We start from the raw sequence: 17,879 nt of genomic DNA on the forward strand, positions 1-17,879 counted from the left end.
GCACCTTGGCTGGGCAGGGTGTTTCACTCAGAGGGTGACCCCAGCCTTTATTCCTGTAGGGCCTGAGTCCGTGTGGTCTCGGCTCTCTTGGGTGGACCTGGCTCCTGGGCAGAGGGCTGTGAAGAAGCCCTTCGGCGAGTCCCTTGGGCTCCAGATCCAGTGCCAACCTCTGCGGCGCAGTCGCAACCCAGTTTCTCTGGTGCTTGGGATTCATCAGCCGGCCATGACGGTGACCTTCTTCTCTGCCTGTTGGGCCGGTGGTGTGAGAAATGGGAATGGCGAGGGTCAGCGGGCACCGGACACATCCTTCAGGGGCCACAGCTGGAGAGGACCCCCTGGCTTCTGCTCGGGAGCCCAGGCAGAATGCAAAGGAAACGGGACCACGGCTCAATGTGCTTCTGCTTGAGCGTGGTAACTGCTGCCCCAGGTGACTCCCTCCCTCCCAGACGGGTTCCTGGCAGGGAATGTCTCCCTCTCCACCAGGAACAATGATGTTCAAGGGGCCCCAGACGATGCCCTGAGGAGAGCCCAGTATTCCAGGGGTGGCCGTGACCTTCAGTGGGAATGAAAGCATGTTCCCCAGTGGGCCACATTAGGACACCAACAATGCATTATGCTGGCCCCCACAGTACCTTCTAATAGAGACTCTTTAATCTAGAATGCTATTGCCCCAACCATGCCTTCTGCTGGGGGCCAGGCAGGGCTCCCCTCTTTGGCTCAGACGTTGCCCCCCCAGAGGTCCCCACAACTGTGGGATGGCCCCAGCTGGGTCCCCCTTATTGCTGACGTTAGAATCCCAGGATGCTTTTGTTAGCCAGCCAGCCTCCCAGGAAGACCCCTTCCTCCCTGAGCAGCCCACACCTGCTCCCCAAAGAGCAGAGCAGACGTGCAGGACCCCGGAAAGGGCTCCCAGGAGGAGAGCCCGGTTGCAGGGCCTTCCTGCTGCCAGCGTGAGAACTGTGGGAAAGCTTACACCACGCGCCCCCACCTCCTGAGTCACCAACGCACACACACAGGTGAGAGGCCCTATAAAGGTGTGTGGGAAGTCTGTACGTGGCCTTTCTTCCGTTGGACGACATATGTGGATACACACCAGCTACTGGCCACATACATGTGATCAGTGCGGCCAAGAATTAATGAGGTCTGACCATCTCAGGCAACACCAAAGGACACATCTGCGGTTGCCAGGATCCCCCAATCCACAGGCCAACGATGAACAGGTGGCTGGTCCTCCTGGCCTTTAGGTCAATCTCCTCTTCCCCTCACGTGGCTTCTCCACCCAGATCCTGCCTGTCTCTGACCAGCTAGTCTCTTAGAGCAGTGGTTCTCAACCTTCTGGCCCTTTAAATACAGTTCCTCATGTTGTGACCCCCCCAACCATAAAATTATTTTCGTTGCTACTTCACAACTGTAATGTTGCTACTGTTATGAATCGTAATGTAAATATCTGATATGCAGGATGGTCTTAGGCGACCCCTGTGAGAGGGTCATTTGACTGCCAAAGGGGTTGCGACCCACAGGTTGAGCACCTCTGCTTTATTTTTTTTTAATTAAATCTATATTTTTCAGATTATTACAATTGTTTCTCTTTTCTTCCCCCCGTAGCTCCCCTCCACCGGGTTCCCACCCCATCCTCTGCCCTTACCCCCCCCCCCCACCACCACCACCACTGTCCTTATCCATAGGTGTACGGATTTTGTCCAGTCTCTTCCCGCACCCCCCACACCCCTTTTCCCCCCGCGAATACTCAGTCCATTCCCTTTCTATGCCCCTGATTCTATTATATTCACCGGTTTATTCTGTTCATCAGATTATTTATTCACTTGATTTTTAGATTCACTTGTTGATAGATGTGTATTTGTTGTTCATAATTTGTATCTACCTTTTTCTTCTTCTTCCTCTTCTTAAAGGATACCTTTCAGCATTTCATATAATACTGGTTTGGTGGTGATGAACTCCTTTAGCTTTTCCTTATCTGTGAAGCTCTTTATCTGACCTTCAATTCTGAATGATAGCTTTGCTGGATAAAGTAATCTAGGTTGTAGGTTCTTGGTATTCATCACTTTGAATATTTCTTGCCACTCCCTTCTGGCCTGCATAGTTTCTGTTGAGAAATCAGCTGACAGTCGTATGGGTATTCCCTTGTAGGTAACTGGGTTTCTTTCTCTTGCTACTTTTAGGATTCTCTCTTTGTCTTTTGCTCTTGGCATTTTAATTATGATGTGTCTTGGTGTGGTCCTCTTTGAATTCCTTTTGTTTGGTGTTCTCTGCGCTTCCTGGACTTGTAAGTCTATTTCTTTCAGCAGGTAGGGGAAGTTTTCTGTCATTATTTCTTCAAATAGGTTTTCAATGTCTTGCTCTCTCTCATCGTCTGGCACCCCCATAATTCGGATGTTGGTACATTTGAAGTTGTCCCAGAGGCTCCTTACACTATCTTCATATTTTTGGATTCTTTTTTTCCTTTTGTTTTTCCAGTTGGGTGATTTTTGCTTCTTTGTATTTCAAATCTTTGACTTGATTCTTGAGATCCTCTGGTCTGCTGTTGGAACTCTGTATAATATTCTTTATTTCAGTCAGTGTATGATTAATTTCTAGTTGGTCCTTTTTCATAACCTCGAGGGTCTCACTAGATTTCTTGAGGGTCTCACTAGATTTATCGGTGGTCTCACTAGACTTATTGAGGGTCTCACTAAATTTATCGGCGGTTTCTAGAAAATTCTTGAAAAACCTTAAAAGTGTGGTTTTGAACTCTATATCCAGTAGTTTGCTTTCCTCCATTTCTGTCATTTGTGACTTGTTTCTTTGTCTCCGCATTTTGGCTGCTTCCCTGTGTTGGTAGAGTGGCTTTCTGTGCTAGGTGTCCTATAGGGTCCAGTAGCTCAGCCTCCCCAATTACCTGGGGTGGACACTTTTGGTGCACCCCTTTGTGGGCTTTGTGCACAGTCTTGTTGTAGTTAAGCCTTGATTGTTGTAGGTATCACTGGGAGGAATTGACCTCCAGGCCAATTGACTGTGAGAGTCAGCTGTCTGCAGTGGGAGAACTTCTGAGCTGGAGACACTCTTCTGGGGTAAGACTTGCTTCAGTGTGGCTTTGGTGCTCACTGAGTCTGCCCCCTGAGTGTGTCCCTTATGGATCTGAGGAGTTGTAATCTGATGGTCCCACTCTGACCACTGGGTACACTGGCTCTTGGATTTCTAAGGAGGTGCTAATTTAGCCTCTGCCTGAGGCTACCCAGCAGGAACTATGGAGAGATTCCTCTTCTTTGTTTGATGTTTGGAGGTGCCCAGATGAGGCCCAGCTGTGAAGCAATGCAAGCTGCTGTGGGGCCTTGGACCTTCTTTTGGAAGTTCTGGGTCTCTCTGATTCAGCTGCAGTTTGTTAGGTAATTTTCAGGTTGCAAAGGGCCAGGCCTTTCATATGCAAGAGCCTCTGTGCACAGCTTGGGTGGGGCGGGGTCTCAGGGGATCAACAGGGCTGAGCAAGCAGCTATGGCTGCTCCCCAGTCCTACACTAAGAGGCCCCGCGTCTCAGTGTCCTGGTAATCGCTACAAGCACCTCTGAGAGAAAGTCACCCTCGAGTTCTGCCTGATGCCAGACAGTCCAGTTTCTCCCCGTATGAATCTGGGTCCCCAGAGACTCACCCGGAACTGGAGTTCAGAGCCGTCAGGAGCTTGTGACTCCCTCCTGATTGAAAAAGACAACCGTGTCTTCAGCCGCCAGCCCTTTCGGCATGCGCCTCCGTACCTCTGCACTTTACTTCAGCACCTCCTCTGAGTCTCAGTGCTTTTCTCTTTCCTTTTAGTTGTAGAATTTCCACTCAGCCAGCCTTCCTGTGGTTCTGGAGGATGTCCGTTTTGTCTTTTAGTTGTATTTTTGAAGTGGTTGTTCAAGACAGCAAACTCCGGTGTTTACCAATGCCTCCATCTTGGTTTCTCCCCAGGACTGCATTCTTTGAGAACCGCCGCTTTAGAGAAAGATTATGAGGCAGTGTTGAGTGAAGCCCATATGAGCTGGACCCCCCTCAGGGACTCTTCAAAAACTGTCTTGCATGCCCTTGTCTCTTTGGGGCCACCTACTGTTGCTGTGTTTAGCTACATGGACAGATGAAGTAACGTAGAGATTGGGAGCTTTATTAGAAAGTTCTTGAGGCAGCTCAGCTGGCTACCATTGTCTCGATACACCAAGGTTGTTGATTCGATTTCCGGTCAGGACACATACAAGAAGAAGCAACCAATGAATGCATAAATAATGAAACAGCAAACTGATGTTTTCCTCTCTCTCTCTCTCTCTCTCTCTCTCTCTCTCTCTCTCTCTCTCTTCCTCTCTCCATTCCTCTCTCTCTCTTTCTCTAAAATTAATAATTTATTTTTAAAGAAAGCTGTTAGAATCCTGGGGATTTCCCCAAGGCCTGAGGAATTAAAGCTGAAGGGAAGCTATCTGCCCTAAGGGTTTTAAAAAAAAAAGCCCTAGCTGGTTTGGCTGAGTGAATAGAGCATCGACCTGTGGACTGAAGGATCCTGGGTTCGATTCCAGTCAAGGGTACATGCCCAGGGTTGTGGGCTCAATCCCCCCAGTAGGGGGCATGCAGGAGGCAGCTGATCAATGATTCGCTCTCATCATTGATGTTTCTGTCTCTCTTTCTCTCTGTCTCCCTTCCTCTCTGAAATCAATAAAAAAATATTTTTTAAAAAAGCTCTTTATGTCACTCCTCAACTTGCAACCCTTCAGTGACTCTCCTTGGCCTGCTACAAAAAAATCCAAATTCCTCATCATAATCTTCCACAGTTTTCAGAGCCAGGCTACTAGTATGTTCAAATCCTGAATTTACCACTTACTAGCCACGTGACCTTGGGGAAGGTCTTCTGGTGAGAAAAGTACTATTGGCCTGTTTGGGACACATCCTTACTGAATCAGATTCTGTCCAGCACTCATCAGCCACATGCCCAGAGCTTCTGTCTCTTCCCACCACTTGGATGGAATGCCCCACCGCAGGGCATGGATGGGATCTGGCATCTCAAGTGGCCACCAGCAACACAGAAGCCTGGGGGAGTGAATCCTCTTGGGTAACATTTGACTAATGGGAGTTGGGAGAGACCCAAGCAGATAAGTTCCCTCTTCTCCCCTCCCTTTCCTGAATTGCTGCAAGGCACTGTCTCTCCACACAGGCAACCAATGGGGAGATCGCCCAAGCAGCCAGTGAGCACACCTGTTGTGCTTCAAGGCTTGTGGGGACACAGGATCCCCCCTGCCGTCACCTTGCATTACCTCCCTTCTCCCCCGCCTTGCTTTTTCTTTCTCCCTCTCAGTGCCTTGGGTTTACGCCATCCAAGTAAAATAATGGTACTTCATTCTTGTTTTAGGCTCTGTTTTCTAGGTGACTTGGGAGTGGAGGACAATCGACTGGGGCAGAGGACAAACCCACTGTAACTTCGCTTCCTTACAGAGCTCAGATACCAGATACCTGAGCATAAGGGCTCTCCTGAAAATCAACCAGGTAGTTCCAGACCTCATTTCTGGACTTCTCAGCCAGCCATTCTTCTGACCAGCAAACTAATAGAAAGGAATTTACCCATGCTCTCCAGCGAGTTCTCCAGTGGCAGAGCTGGGATCCCAACCAGGATCTGTCCACTCCGCAGGCACCTCTGTTCACTCAGAGATGATGCCTTCTACAGATGTTGCCTGTGCCTACTCTGATGCCGAGCACTGCCAGGTGATGCCACAGTGAGATGAATCAGGGCAGGCTCCTGGGGTCCAGGAACCGTTAGGCTAGGGGCTGAGAGGCCCACCCAGGGGCAGCGCCCATGGAGAGGAGGGGCACCTAAAGGGGAAGGTCGGACAGGCATATGCGCCCTGACCAGGGATTGAACCACCACCTTGGGGGTGTGCCCTGACTGGGAATCGAACTGGCAGCTTTTCAGTGCACAGGCCCATGGTCAGTGAACAGAGCTACACTGACCAGACTCAGCAAAGATTTTTAAGCCTGTGATTCAGAGAGCATCCCAGCTGAGGGGGTTGGTGGTGGATGGCATGGAAACAGCAGCAGTGTGCGGGGAAGAAGACTTCTCTTCTCAAGGAGGGGCCCGAGTCAGAGCTGAAGAGCTCATGGGGCTTCGCCAGACTTGCCATTTCCTGGCTGTCTACCCTGGGTCATGCTTGGTGCTGGACACCAGAGCTCAGAACATGATGGTGCCTGCTCTAGGGCAGAAAGATAACGGACAATTCTGACCGTGCCGCCAAGGCGAAGAGCTGAACCTCTGCAGCCTCTAACTTATTCTGGGCAACTGGGGAGGTCCCAGCACCTGAGCTCTGCCTGCCCTCCCCTGGCCCCCAGCTCTGTTCTGCAGGCCACCTCGGTCTGTTTTAATGGCCCCAGTGCACCTGGGCCAGGCCTCCAGGTGTCCTCCACCCAACTTCCAAGCAAGGGGAGTGGATATGATATTTTTTTTAAAAGTAGGGCAAGAGGGCGCTCATTTGTGACCCAATTACTGGCCCCAAGGACTCAGGTTTCCAGCACCGAAGATCTCTTTTATTCCCACCTGGGCACTAGGTCCCTTCCGTGGTGAGGGGGTGAATGCAGGAGAAGAAATCAATCTACCCGTGAACAGTGCTTACCCTGTCTATGCCAGATTTGGGCTAAGCCTTTCCCAGTATTATCTTGTTCAACAAAAGGGTGGGAAAGATTAGTAGGTTTTGAATCCTGCCATTTCCTGGCTGTGTGGTCCTGGGCAACTTACTTCTTTCTCTCTCTTGCTTCTGATAGCAAGTTGGCAAGATTGGATTCGCACTAAAATGATAATCACATTCGAAAAATGGTTTCTTTGACTGCCTGAAGGGAGAGCAAGGGGTTGCGTGCTCCGGGTGACCCTGGAAGGACTAGGGTGAGGAAGTGGGAGATTAAAAAACTTCAGGAGTGATAATTAATGGGATTTGGTTGAAGGCGGGTCAAGGATGACTCCCGGGTTTTTGGCTTGTATTATAGGTAGCACAGAAGAGTGGGTGAACTTCATTATGTAATTTATTTTCTATTTTTATGATCAGTTATACACGCAAAAGTATTATTTTTTGTATGTGTGCAATTTAAAGAATAATAATAAACCTTATCTACCCTTTTATGTCACTTGAGAAAAAGTGGATACTAATTCATACATTTGAAGCCTTTGAGCTCCCCCTCTGATCACATCCCCCCATCCTCCATAGAGGTAACCCCTATCCTGAATTTTGGTTAATTTTGCCTTTGCTTTTTTTTTTGTTGTTTCTACCATATATGTATCTATTATTAAACAATACAGTGATTGGTTTAATGTGTTTTTAAAAAAATATATTTTTATTGATTTCAGAGAGTAGGGAGAGGGATATAGAGAGAGAAATGATGAGAGAGAAAATCATTGATTGGCTGCCTCCTGCGCACCCCACACTGGGGATCGAGTCTTCAACCTGGGCTTGTGCCCTGACGGGGAACCGAACTGTGACCTCCTGGTTCATAAGTGGGCGCTCAACCACTGAGCCACGCCGGCCAGGCTTAATTTTGGTTTTGAACTTTATGTTTATTCTGTTTGGGGTTCATTGATCTTCAGTCCAAAGGCTTATATAAAACGTTAAAAAATATATATAAAATGTAAAAAAAAAAAAATGGCAAGGAGCCATCTTAGCTTCCAAGTCATCTGCACTGTGTTCCATGGTGGAAATGTTTCTCCCAAGCTTCCTGCATCCAAGGTTATGGAAACGGGCAGCAAACATTATAGACTTTCAGTATAATAGTGAGGAGGCCACTGCTACCCCTATGTCTCAGCTGTATATGATTTAAAAAAAATATTTTTATGCTGGGGTCCAACCCCAGCAGGTCCAGGGTTCCCCAAAGGTGTGGACAGAGTCGGCGAAGAAGGAATGACACGGAGACAGCGTTCAGTTGATCAGCAGCCTTGCCAGGATCTCTAGCCACAATCTCCAGCCAAGTTCTGTGTCCATGTTCTCTTGCTAGGTTCTCCGGGTTCTCCAGCAAGGCTCTGTAGCCATGTTCCCTCGCTAGGTTCTCCAGCCAGGTTCTGTCCAGGTTCTCCAGCCAGGTTCAGTCACCAGGTTCTAGTCAGGTTCTCTTGCCATGTTCTACCCAGGTTCTGTAGCCATGTTCTCCAGCCAGGTTTGGTCGCCAGGTTCTTCAGCCAGGTTATGTAGCCAGGTTCTGTCCAGGATCTTTTGCCATGTTCTCTCACTAGGTTCTGTCTCTAGGTTCTGTGTCTAGGTTCTGTGTCCTGTTGTCTTGTTACATCTGTATTTATACCAGTTGATTCCAATCCTATCAATCTCTATTCCAAAGGTTAGGGCGTTTCTTATCTCCATTCCAGGGAGTAAAGATTATGTACCTTAAGCATGATTGTTCGTAGTTAAAGTGATTAACTACCTGCCTAGCACTTAGTTAAGGGGTTTTATTCCCTCCCTAACTTCAGGGGAAAATCCCTACCTGGGGAAACAACCTTTCTCAGAGAGGTTAAAACACATAGTGCCAAGAAGGTGAGCAAACATATTAAGAACAGTATGCCAAATATGCCAGGTCCTTTGAAACAGCAAGGATGGACCGGTTCCCGGCATTTTTATTGATTTCACAGAAGAAGGGATAGAGAGGGAGAGATTGAAACATCAATGATGAGAGAAACTCACTGGGAATCGAGCCCTCAACTCTGGCATGTGCCCTGACCGTGAATCAAACCATGATCTTCTGGTTCATAGGTCAACGCTCAACCTCTGAGCCACACCTCAGGGCAGTTGTATATGAGTTTGACTCTGGTTTTGGTTCCTGAAGGAAGGCGCCTTCATCTTGCAGGGGTGGCTTCTGGGCTCTGCTCTCCCTGAGCCTTCGGCTGCAATCCGGTCTTCTATCAAGCCAGCGGTTTCTAGGCCCCGGGGCACAGTGTAAGACCAGTAAATTCTTTGGGCATGAGCTCATTTGAAAGTTTCCTTGGCTATAAAATGCATGCCTTGGTTGGAGGAGGTGTTGTGTGGCCTGCCGTGGTGATGGATGGATAAGGTACTCTGTAGGTTCATGAACGGTGGTGCTGACAAAAGCAAAGCAGGCAGAGGTGAATGCATACCTGGAATGTGTCTATTCTTGCAAAGCTAAAGCACAGCCCTTCCATGCTAGCAGGGCCAAGTCAGATCCATCTACAACCGGGTGGGAATGGTGCCCAACTGGGGACTCAGCACTGGGCTGTGAGTAGGAAGGACGCTCAGCACTGGCCACAGCAGGTAGCCCCAGAGAGGGGAAGACTACGCTACTGAGGCAAAGCATGACTCCATCCCTGCCACCATGGTTGACAGAACAAGCCCTGGGGTGCCTGGGGATAGAGGCTGATCACGGTCCACCTGATGACCAGTCTTTCCCACGCTTTGTTGTGGGTCTTTGTAGTTACCTTGCCTTTGGCTGTTAAACATGACCACCTGGCCCGGCTGGTGTGGCTCAGTGGTTGAGCATCGACCTATGAACCAAAAGGTCACGGTTCAACTCCCGGTCAGGGCACATGCCCAGATTGCAGGCTCGATCCCCTGTGTGGGGCATGCAGGAGGCAGCTGATCCATGATTCTCTCTCATCCTTGATGTTTCTCTCTCTCTCTCCCTTCCTCTCTAAAATTGATAAAAAAATATATATTTTAAAAAAACACATGCAAAAAATATCACTGCCTGGCCTTTACATCACCAGGATACCATTATCCTCACTGAGATCAGGGAATCCAGTTCCAGTGGTCCTCCTGGCAGCCCCCTCGCCCCCCCAATAGCATTACCAGCCTACAGAGGACAGCCATCTGAGCATATCAAGAATTCGATGTCGCTCGCCAATGCACTTCGACATGCTTTGGTAAAGGAGTGTTTTCCTGACCCCCTCCAACCATGTGGCTGGAAGTGGCTACACAGATTGCACAGAACAAATCCAATCCAGCCTTCCCATCTCCCTGAGATTTCAGATTCCTTCCTCTCTAGTATGCCAGGGAAATTCCGGCATTTCAAGTTTATTAACTATAGGTTACCATGAAGTTCAGGCTTTATTAACCAAACCAGCAGACTATGAATGCCTCTCCCAGGTGCTCCAGCCAATACATTAAATCCCAAATCCTGATGAGCATCCATGGCCGTGAGTTTGGCCGTGCTGAGCCTTTCATTCCACCCTGCTGGGTCTGTTTCCCACACAAGTTCCAGTGGCTCCCGCCAAGGCAGGTTGGCAAGGCCTGTAACTCTTTCTGGCTGGGCTTTCTCCTCTTAGCGTGGGCCTGTGCAGGCTGTGCTGGGATCTAACTCACGAAGGGCCTGGAGCCAAGGGGGGATGGAGGCGGGAAGGGCTCTGAGGCTGATGTCCTGGGAGACAGGAGACCTACAGAGGATGTTGTCTCCACAGACAAGACTATTTCAGGAGAATCTGGGGACTCAACCATTCTCAGCCTCATCCATGTCTGCGCCAATGTCCCCACCCCCTCTCAGTGTCCCACCCATTTCCCATCAATGCCCTTATCTTAGCCTAAGAGACTAGAGCAGTGATGATGAACCTATGACACGCGTGGAACTCATTTTTTTGGTTGATTTTTCTTTGTTAAATGGCATTTAAATATATAAAATAAATATCAAAAATATGTCTTTGTTTTACTATGGTTGCAAATATCAAAAAATTTCTATATGTGACACGGCACCAGAGTTAAGTTAGGGCTTTTCAAAACGCTGACACGCCGAGCTAAAAAAGTCCGCCATCACTGCACTAGAGTGTTGAGCATTTAATTAGCACTGCCACTTGGCAACCCAATGACACCCTAGGGCCAGTCCTCAGCCTTATGTGCCCTCCAAGATGTCCTGATTGCTCACCCTTCATTCAGAGTTCTTTTTTTTTTTTTAAGTTCTTTCTTTCTTTTTTTTTTTTAATTTATTGCTTAAAGTATTACAAAGAGTATTACATATGTGTCCATTTTATCCCCCCGCCCTAGACAGTCCCCTAGCCTCCCCTATCCCCCAATGTCTTATGTCCACTGATTATGCTCATATGCATGCATACAAGTCCTTTAGTTGATCTCTTACCCCCCTACCTCCTGCCCCCCAACCCTCCCCGGCCTTCCCGCTGCAGTTTGACAATCTGTTTGAGGCAGCTCTGCCTCTGTATCTATTAGTGTTCAAAAGTTTATAATGGTCTCTATTATCCATGAATGAGTGAGATCATGTGGTATTTTTCCTTCATTGACTGGCGTATTTCACTTAGCATAATGCTCTCCAGTTCCATCCATGACGTTGCAAATGGTAAGAGTTCCTTCCTTTTGAGAGCAGCATAGTATTCCATCGTGTAGATGTACCACAGTTTTCTAATCCATTCATCTACTGATGGGCACTTAGGCTGTTTCCAGATCTTAGCTATGGTGAATTGTGCTGCTATGAACATAGGGGTGCATATATCCTTTCTGATTGTTGTTTCTGGTTTCTTGGGATATATTCCTAGAAGTGGGATCACAGGGTCAAATGGGAGTTCCATTTTCAGTTTTTTAAGGAAACTCCATACTGTCTTCCATAGTGGCTGCACCAGTCTGCATTCCCACCAGCAGTGCACAAGTGTTCCATTCAGAGTTCTGTTACCAACCCCAGCTGCAACGGAATTCTAGTGCCAACCACCTAACGTTAGCGCAGACCCCACAAGTTAAAGGGCCTGGACCCCAACAAGACTGCTCTTGCTTCAGATGCCAGCTGCATGTTCAGAAGGGTTCCCAGGCCACAGGCACTTCTGATTGACGGGGTAAAAATTGGGGATTCCCACAACCCCCTTTAGGTTCCATAATTCACTAGAACAACTCACAGAACTCAGGACAGAGCCATTCTTATGAATAACTTTATTGGGACACGAATCAGCAGGACCAGCCGCATGAAGAGGTGCATAGGGCCAGGTCTGGGAGGGTCCTGAATGCACAGCTGTGGGTGCCCTCTCCTCATGGAATCTGGACACGTCATCTTCCTGACACCTCAGTGTGCTCACCAATGAGGAAGCTCCACTGAGTTCTGTATCCAGAGCTTTTATTGGGGCTTCCTGACCCAGGCATAGTTGATTAGATAATTGGCTGGCAATCGAACTCAATCTCCAGGCTCTCTCTTCTCCCTAGACCTCACAGGGCTCAAAATCGCAACCCTTTCACCACATGGTTGGTTTTTCTGGCATGGCCAGCCTCAATCCTGAAACTTTTTAGGGGCCACCATGAGTCACCTGTTTGGTATACACTGTCAGGGTCCACCATGAATATCACTCCTAATACTTGGGAAATTCCAAGGATTTAGTCTCTCTCCCAGGAATGAGGGACAAAAGCCAGTCAAATTCTTTATTATACAGCATATAGTGTGGTCAGTTTCCACCAGGCTAGCTTCTCAAGTCCAGCTTTTTATTCTGACAAGTTTCAAACCATTTAGATTAAACAATTCTTCACAATTTTGCCACAATTTGTGCTCTCCGTAAATTAATGTCCCAGTAATTTCCCCTTCTTTCTTTTCTGTGGTTTTATTTATTGGAGGTCAACCATAGTCTGAAAAGATTAAATGGAAAATTCCAGAAATAAACAATTAACAAGTTGTTAGCTTTTTTTAAAAAAAATATGTTTTTATTGATTTCAGAGAGAGGAAGGGAGAGAGGGCTAGAATATCAATGATGAGAATCATTGATCTGCCGCCTCCTGCATGCCCCCTACTGGGGATCGAGCCCACAACCTGGGGGATGTGCCCCGGCCAGGAATGGAACCCTGACCTCCTGGTTCATGGGTCAACACTCAACCACTGAGCCACCCTGGCCAGGCAACAACTCATGTTTTAAAGCACCAGCCTTAACCTGTGATAAAATCTTGAGCTGTCTTGCGCTGTCCCACCCAGGATACGAATCATCCCTTTGTCCAGCATATCCACACAATACGCTACCCGCCTGTTAGTCATTTAGTAGCCATCTCAGTTATTTGATAGAGAGGCCACATTAACATAACTTTCATTACAGTATATTGTTATAATTGTTTTATTTTATTAGTTATATTGCTAATCTCTTACTGAGACTAATTTGTAAATTAAACTTTATCATAGGTATGTGCATATGTATGGGGTAAAACATAGCAGATATAGGGTCCAGTACTACCCATGGTTTCAGGCATCCACCAGAGGTCTTGGAATGTACCCCGTGCAGATGGGGCAGGGGGGTGGTAGGCATTGGAAGACTATCATCCAATATGCAGATCATACTCAAATTTCCCCAAGGGTACAATGTCCTTTATACCTGATTTTCCCAAAGAACTTATATACTTATATGCATAGCCCATGGCCATAGGTTAGTGAAGACCTGGGGGCGGGGTGTGGGGGCTGGAAAGAAGGGGGGAAAAGAGGTGGGGGGAAATGGGAGATATCTGTAATATTATCAACAATAAAAAATATATTTAAAGCATAATAACTGACTTCCCCTCCAACTTGGATCCAATCCAGGATCACACTTTGCAGTTTTCATATCTCCTTTAATCTGACACACTTCCCCAATCTTTTCTTTTCCTTTCTTTCTTTCTTTTTTATGACATTCAAAAAAGTTTTAAAAAACAACACACATTTGTTTTGTGTGTGTGTTAATCCTCACCCGAGGATATGTTTCCATTGATTTTTAGAGAGAGTAGAAGAGAGAGGGAAAGACAGAGAGAAACATTGATGTGAGAGAAACACACTGATTGGCTGCCTCCTGCATGAGCCCTGACCAGGGCCCGGGACAGGGAGGAGCCTGCTTGTGCCCTTGACCAGAATCGAACCCGGGACCCTTTGGTCTGCAGGCGGACACTCTATCCACTGAGCCAAATTGGCTAGGGCAAAACAACACAAGTTTGTAATCTCACAATATGGCGGTCAGAAGTCTGAAATGGGTTTCACTGGGCTAACATCAAGTTGTGGCAGGGCTGCATTCCTTATTTCCTTGCCTTTTGCAGCTCCCAGGAGCCTCTTGTATTCCCTGGTTTGTGGCTCCTTCCTCCGTCTTCAAAGCCGGCAGCATAACCTTCAATCTGTCTGCCTCAGTTTCCATCATCGCATCTCCTTCTCTGACTCAAACACGCCCTCCTTCTTCTAGGGACCCTTGTGATGGTTGGTAACTGGCCACCCACATGATCCAGAAGGCTCTCCCATGAGATTAACATTTATAAAGTGTCCAGGCCAGTCATTTTGCAGGATGGCTCTCACTTTGGTTTGTCTGTCCATTCCCTCAAGAGGAGGTTCAGAGTGAACATTTTTGGCAGGAATTGGACAGAAGAGTGTAGTATTCCTACATCCGCAGTGTCCTCAGAGCATCGCATCAGGACACGTGGTGCTAGTCTGTCCTGTTAATGTAATGAACTTTGATTCCATGATTAAGGCGGTGTTGCCAGATCAGGCTAGCTTCCGATAAACTAAGAAACCTGAGAACCACTGGCCTGGCTTTCCAAGCAGCCAGAGGGGCTGTAGCACACCTGGCCTGGCTTCCTCTGTTCTCACCCGCTTTGGGAACACCAGGGGGTCTTGATGGAAGGGAGGGGCCAGGCTCCGCAGTGCTGTCACTTACTCCCAGTTCTCTGGAGGCTCCTGGAGATAGCTCCGCGGCAGCTTTCCGTGGGTGCTGCGGAGTCCAGGACGTTGATGAGCCCGCCTTGTGACTATGCAGGTGTCCCGGGACGTGCGCACTGCTGCGTGTGCAGGAAAGGAGGTACGTGCGCACACGTGGGTCTTCTGGCCTGCATCAGCCCGTCGCATGCACGTTGTTGCTGCGAGCCTTCCTGTTTCCCCCAAAGCCTTCCACCGTGCAGGCTCTGGGTGGGTGAAGTTGTGCATGGGTGTGTCAAGCGTTTCTGAGCAGAGCCGGTCATGGTTCTCAAGTGCTCCCCCTGCCTGGGCGGCTTGGTATGGCCTGTGGCCCCTGCGAGGTGGTTGCACCCATCCTTCCCGGAAATGTTTGCCTCCCACACGCCGGTCCGCTGGGCTGTCGGACATGGACGCGCCAGGCAGTGCGAGCTGGTCAGGCCGAGCCCCCGCGCCCGCGGAGTCAGCCCCGGCCTCGGTGACCCTGGCGCAGCTCCTGCAGCTGGTGCAGCAGGGCCGGGAGCTCCCCGGCCTGGAAAAGCGCCAGATCGCCGCGACCCATGGCGAACCCACGGCGTCCCGGCTCCCGCGGAGGCCCAAGCCCTGGGAGGCCACCGGCTCGGCCGAGGCCCCGGCGCCGCCGCCCTAGACCCGGGCCACAGGCACGCGGACCCTCGGGTAGGGAAGGAGGGAACACCTGGGGGAGCCCGGCTCGGCGGACCGAGGACCACGTCTTCCTAAGGGGCCGTCGTGGGTTCCCGAGGCTCGAGATCCTTTGCAGCTACGAGATCTGGAGGGGACTGTCCCGCATAAACTCGGACTGAAAACTGGGTACTGACCAGTTACTCGTCTTTTGTGCTTCCGCCCTGACCTGTCTCAGCTGGACTTAAGCCTCCTGGGAGCGCCATGGGGTTGTTTTGTGTCCGTATTTCAATAAACAAATTTCAAAAAGCCCTTCAATGCAATGGAAACAAATCTCATACTATGTGGTATGCACCAATGTGTTTTCATTTTTAAAATGCAACTTAGGACACACTGAGAACTTAGAAATGTTGATAACGTGTTTATATACTGCTTCAGCTTATTCTGATGGTTGTGGAAGTGAATTTAGGATTCAAGTGGCATTGATTTTGGACAGCCACTCTCCAGGCAGTTAATAAAAGGTTTGATGGTCAAATCTGCCCTCAAAATGACTTAAAAAAATGCTTTAAGCAAATGAAATCCCAAGGCATTGAAGAACAGCCAATCAAACCCCAGAACCCTTGGCTCTAACCGCTGGATCTGGCTCCCTGCACCTTCTCTTCCTGCTTTTCCCAGAAGTAAGGACAGTCCCACTTGTTTGGGGAGTGGCATACCACGGTACACAATAGACATGGGGGGTGCACGCCTGGTGAGGTCCCTCAGCCTGGCCAGAGATAGAGGCCTATGGGGGGAGGTGGAGGTACTGACCACCAGGGGGCAGCTCCTGCATTGAGCGCCTGCCCCCTGGTGGTCACTGAACATCATAGCGACTGGTCCACCAGTAGTCCTGGTCGCTTAGGCCTTTATATGTGCTAGTATAGATACAGAATTCTAAGTTAAAAACTTATTTTCCTTAATCCTTGTAACAACCATGTGAGGCAGACAGGCTAGACTACACAATTAGCCCCATTTTTACAGGCAAGAGTGAAAATCTTATTCCCGTATTTAGTGTAAGACAGATCTGGGGTACAAACTCTGGGCTTCCACAGTGTTCTTTTCCCAGGACTTTAGATCCATCACTGTAATCTGATTTCACAATGCTCTCCAGTGTTAGAGTAACATCTATTCCTGGCAGGTTAACTCCCGAGGCAACCACCTAATTAATTACCTCATAACCTGGCACTCTGAGGCACTGTTACACTAACTCAATTTCACAGCTATGTTTGAGGGCCCATGAGCCAAACTGCAGCAAGGCTGATCTTAAGGGATCAGGCAACACTGGCTAAGCATATTTTCAAGTCTTAACCTGGGCCTGGCACACCTTCACCAACTGCTGCGATGGCAGGTTGAGGCAACTGAGTGCAGAAGAGAAGACGCACTTATGACAACATAGGCAGATTCAGACCCTTGTCAAGTGTAACGTCCCAGGAGCACTAGTGTCCTCATGTTGGTCTATTACAGCATTACCAGCAGGATAGAGAGCAATACTCCTGGAGGGGCCTGCAGCCTAGAATATGCAAGGAAATGTGGGGAGCCGGCATGGCCATGGCAGACTCATGCCAGCTCAGCCTGATTCAGTGACCGAGTGGGGGCGATGAAAGGCTTAGAAAAGATAGACAAGAGAATGAAAGCTGGGTCTCGGTGGGACGCTGCTCCTCTGATGGACAGCACCCATGCCCACAAGCTGTGTCTTTATTTTATAGCAGATGCCACAAGGCAAAGGGCATGATCAAGATGTTTATGGCATTCTCGTGGGTTTCAACTCTCCTCAACTACATGCACCTGAACTTTATCATTCAGGCACGTGGGGCCACGTGTTCAGACCATAGGTTCAAGTTTACAACTATATCTGTTATAATTGTGCTGGGAAGGCTCTGCCCTCCAAGCTGGGACTTGCACGTGGCAATGAGGACTGTGCCCTCTCCTCAGTCCCGTGGTTGGCAAACTGCGGCTCGCGAGCTACATGCGGCTTTTTGGCCCCTTGAATGTGGCTCTTCCTAAGCCTTAAGAGTACCCTAATTAAGTTAATAACAATGTACCTACCTATAAAGTTTAAAAAATTTGGCTCTCAAAAGAAATTTCAACTGTTGTACTGTTGATATTTGGCTCTGTTGACTAATGTGTTTGCCGACCACTGCGTCAGTCCAAGGCTTGAACCTGTCCAAAACACTGTCGCCATGCCCCACAAGGAAAGGGTGTAACTAAGTTTGCCCAGGGCCTCAGAGACCAAATAGTGCCAATTTCATCCATGCCAAACCAAGAAAATGGTTCATTTTTTCCTGATTTTGGGTTCTTAAAGCAGAGGACGGATCATCAGGGAAACCAGAAAATTGATCGTAAAGCCCAGCAGAAATGGGGGACAATACCCCAAGTTAAAGTCGGTATAGGGGCTCAGTCTCTACCACTGTGTTCCTAACAGGAAACACCCATTAGCTTGAAGGGAAAAGGCGATCTTGCAAGCTTTGGTTTTCCACAGGACAGGGAACCAGATTAGCAAGGCCAGGCCTGGGCAACCACTCCTGATAGTGCAGGCCTTTTCGTGTAAGGTGCATGGGTCCCTGAGAAGAGTCTACGAACACCCTAAGCCCTTGAGCAAAAACTGGAGTGGATGCATGTTTTTCTGGGGAA

At 48.7% G+C, this 17,879-nt stretch overlaps 1 protein-coding gene and 1 pseudogene across 1 annotated transcript; both read left to right on the plus strand.

The window, feature by feature from the left end:
* LOC118660767 overlaps positions 1 to 1,244 on the plus strand; it is a 1,321-nt pseudogene extending 77 nt beyond the window's left edge.
* Positions 1,245 to 14,840: 13,596 nt separating this feature from the next.
* On the plus strand, positions 14,841 to 15,530 carry CUNH6orf226 (chromosome unknown C6orf226 homolog). Its single transcript, XM_036317905.1, is given in 2 exon segments — positions 14,841 to 14,887; positions 14,889 to 15,530. Coding segments are annotated over 2 exon segments (363 nt in total). The 5' UTR covers positions 14,841 to 14,855; the 3' UTR covers positions 15,220 to 15,530.
* Positions 15,531 to 17,879: the final 2,349 nt, after the last annotated feature.

The sequence above is a fragment of the Myotis myotis genome, unplaced genomic scaffold, assembly GCF_014108235.1.
Source record: "Myotis myotis isolate mMyoMyo1 unplaced genomic scaffold, mMyoMyo1.p scaffold_m19_p_7, whole genome shotgun sequence".
NCBI lineage: Eukaryota > Metazoa > Chordata > Mammalia > Chiroptera > Vespertilionidae > Myotis > Myotis myotis.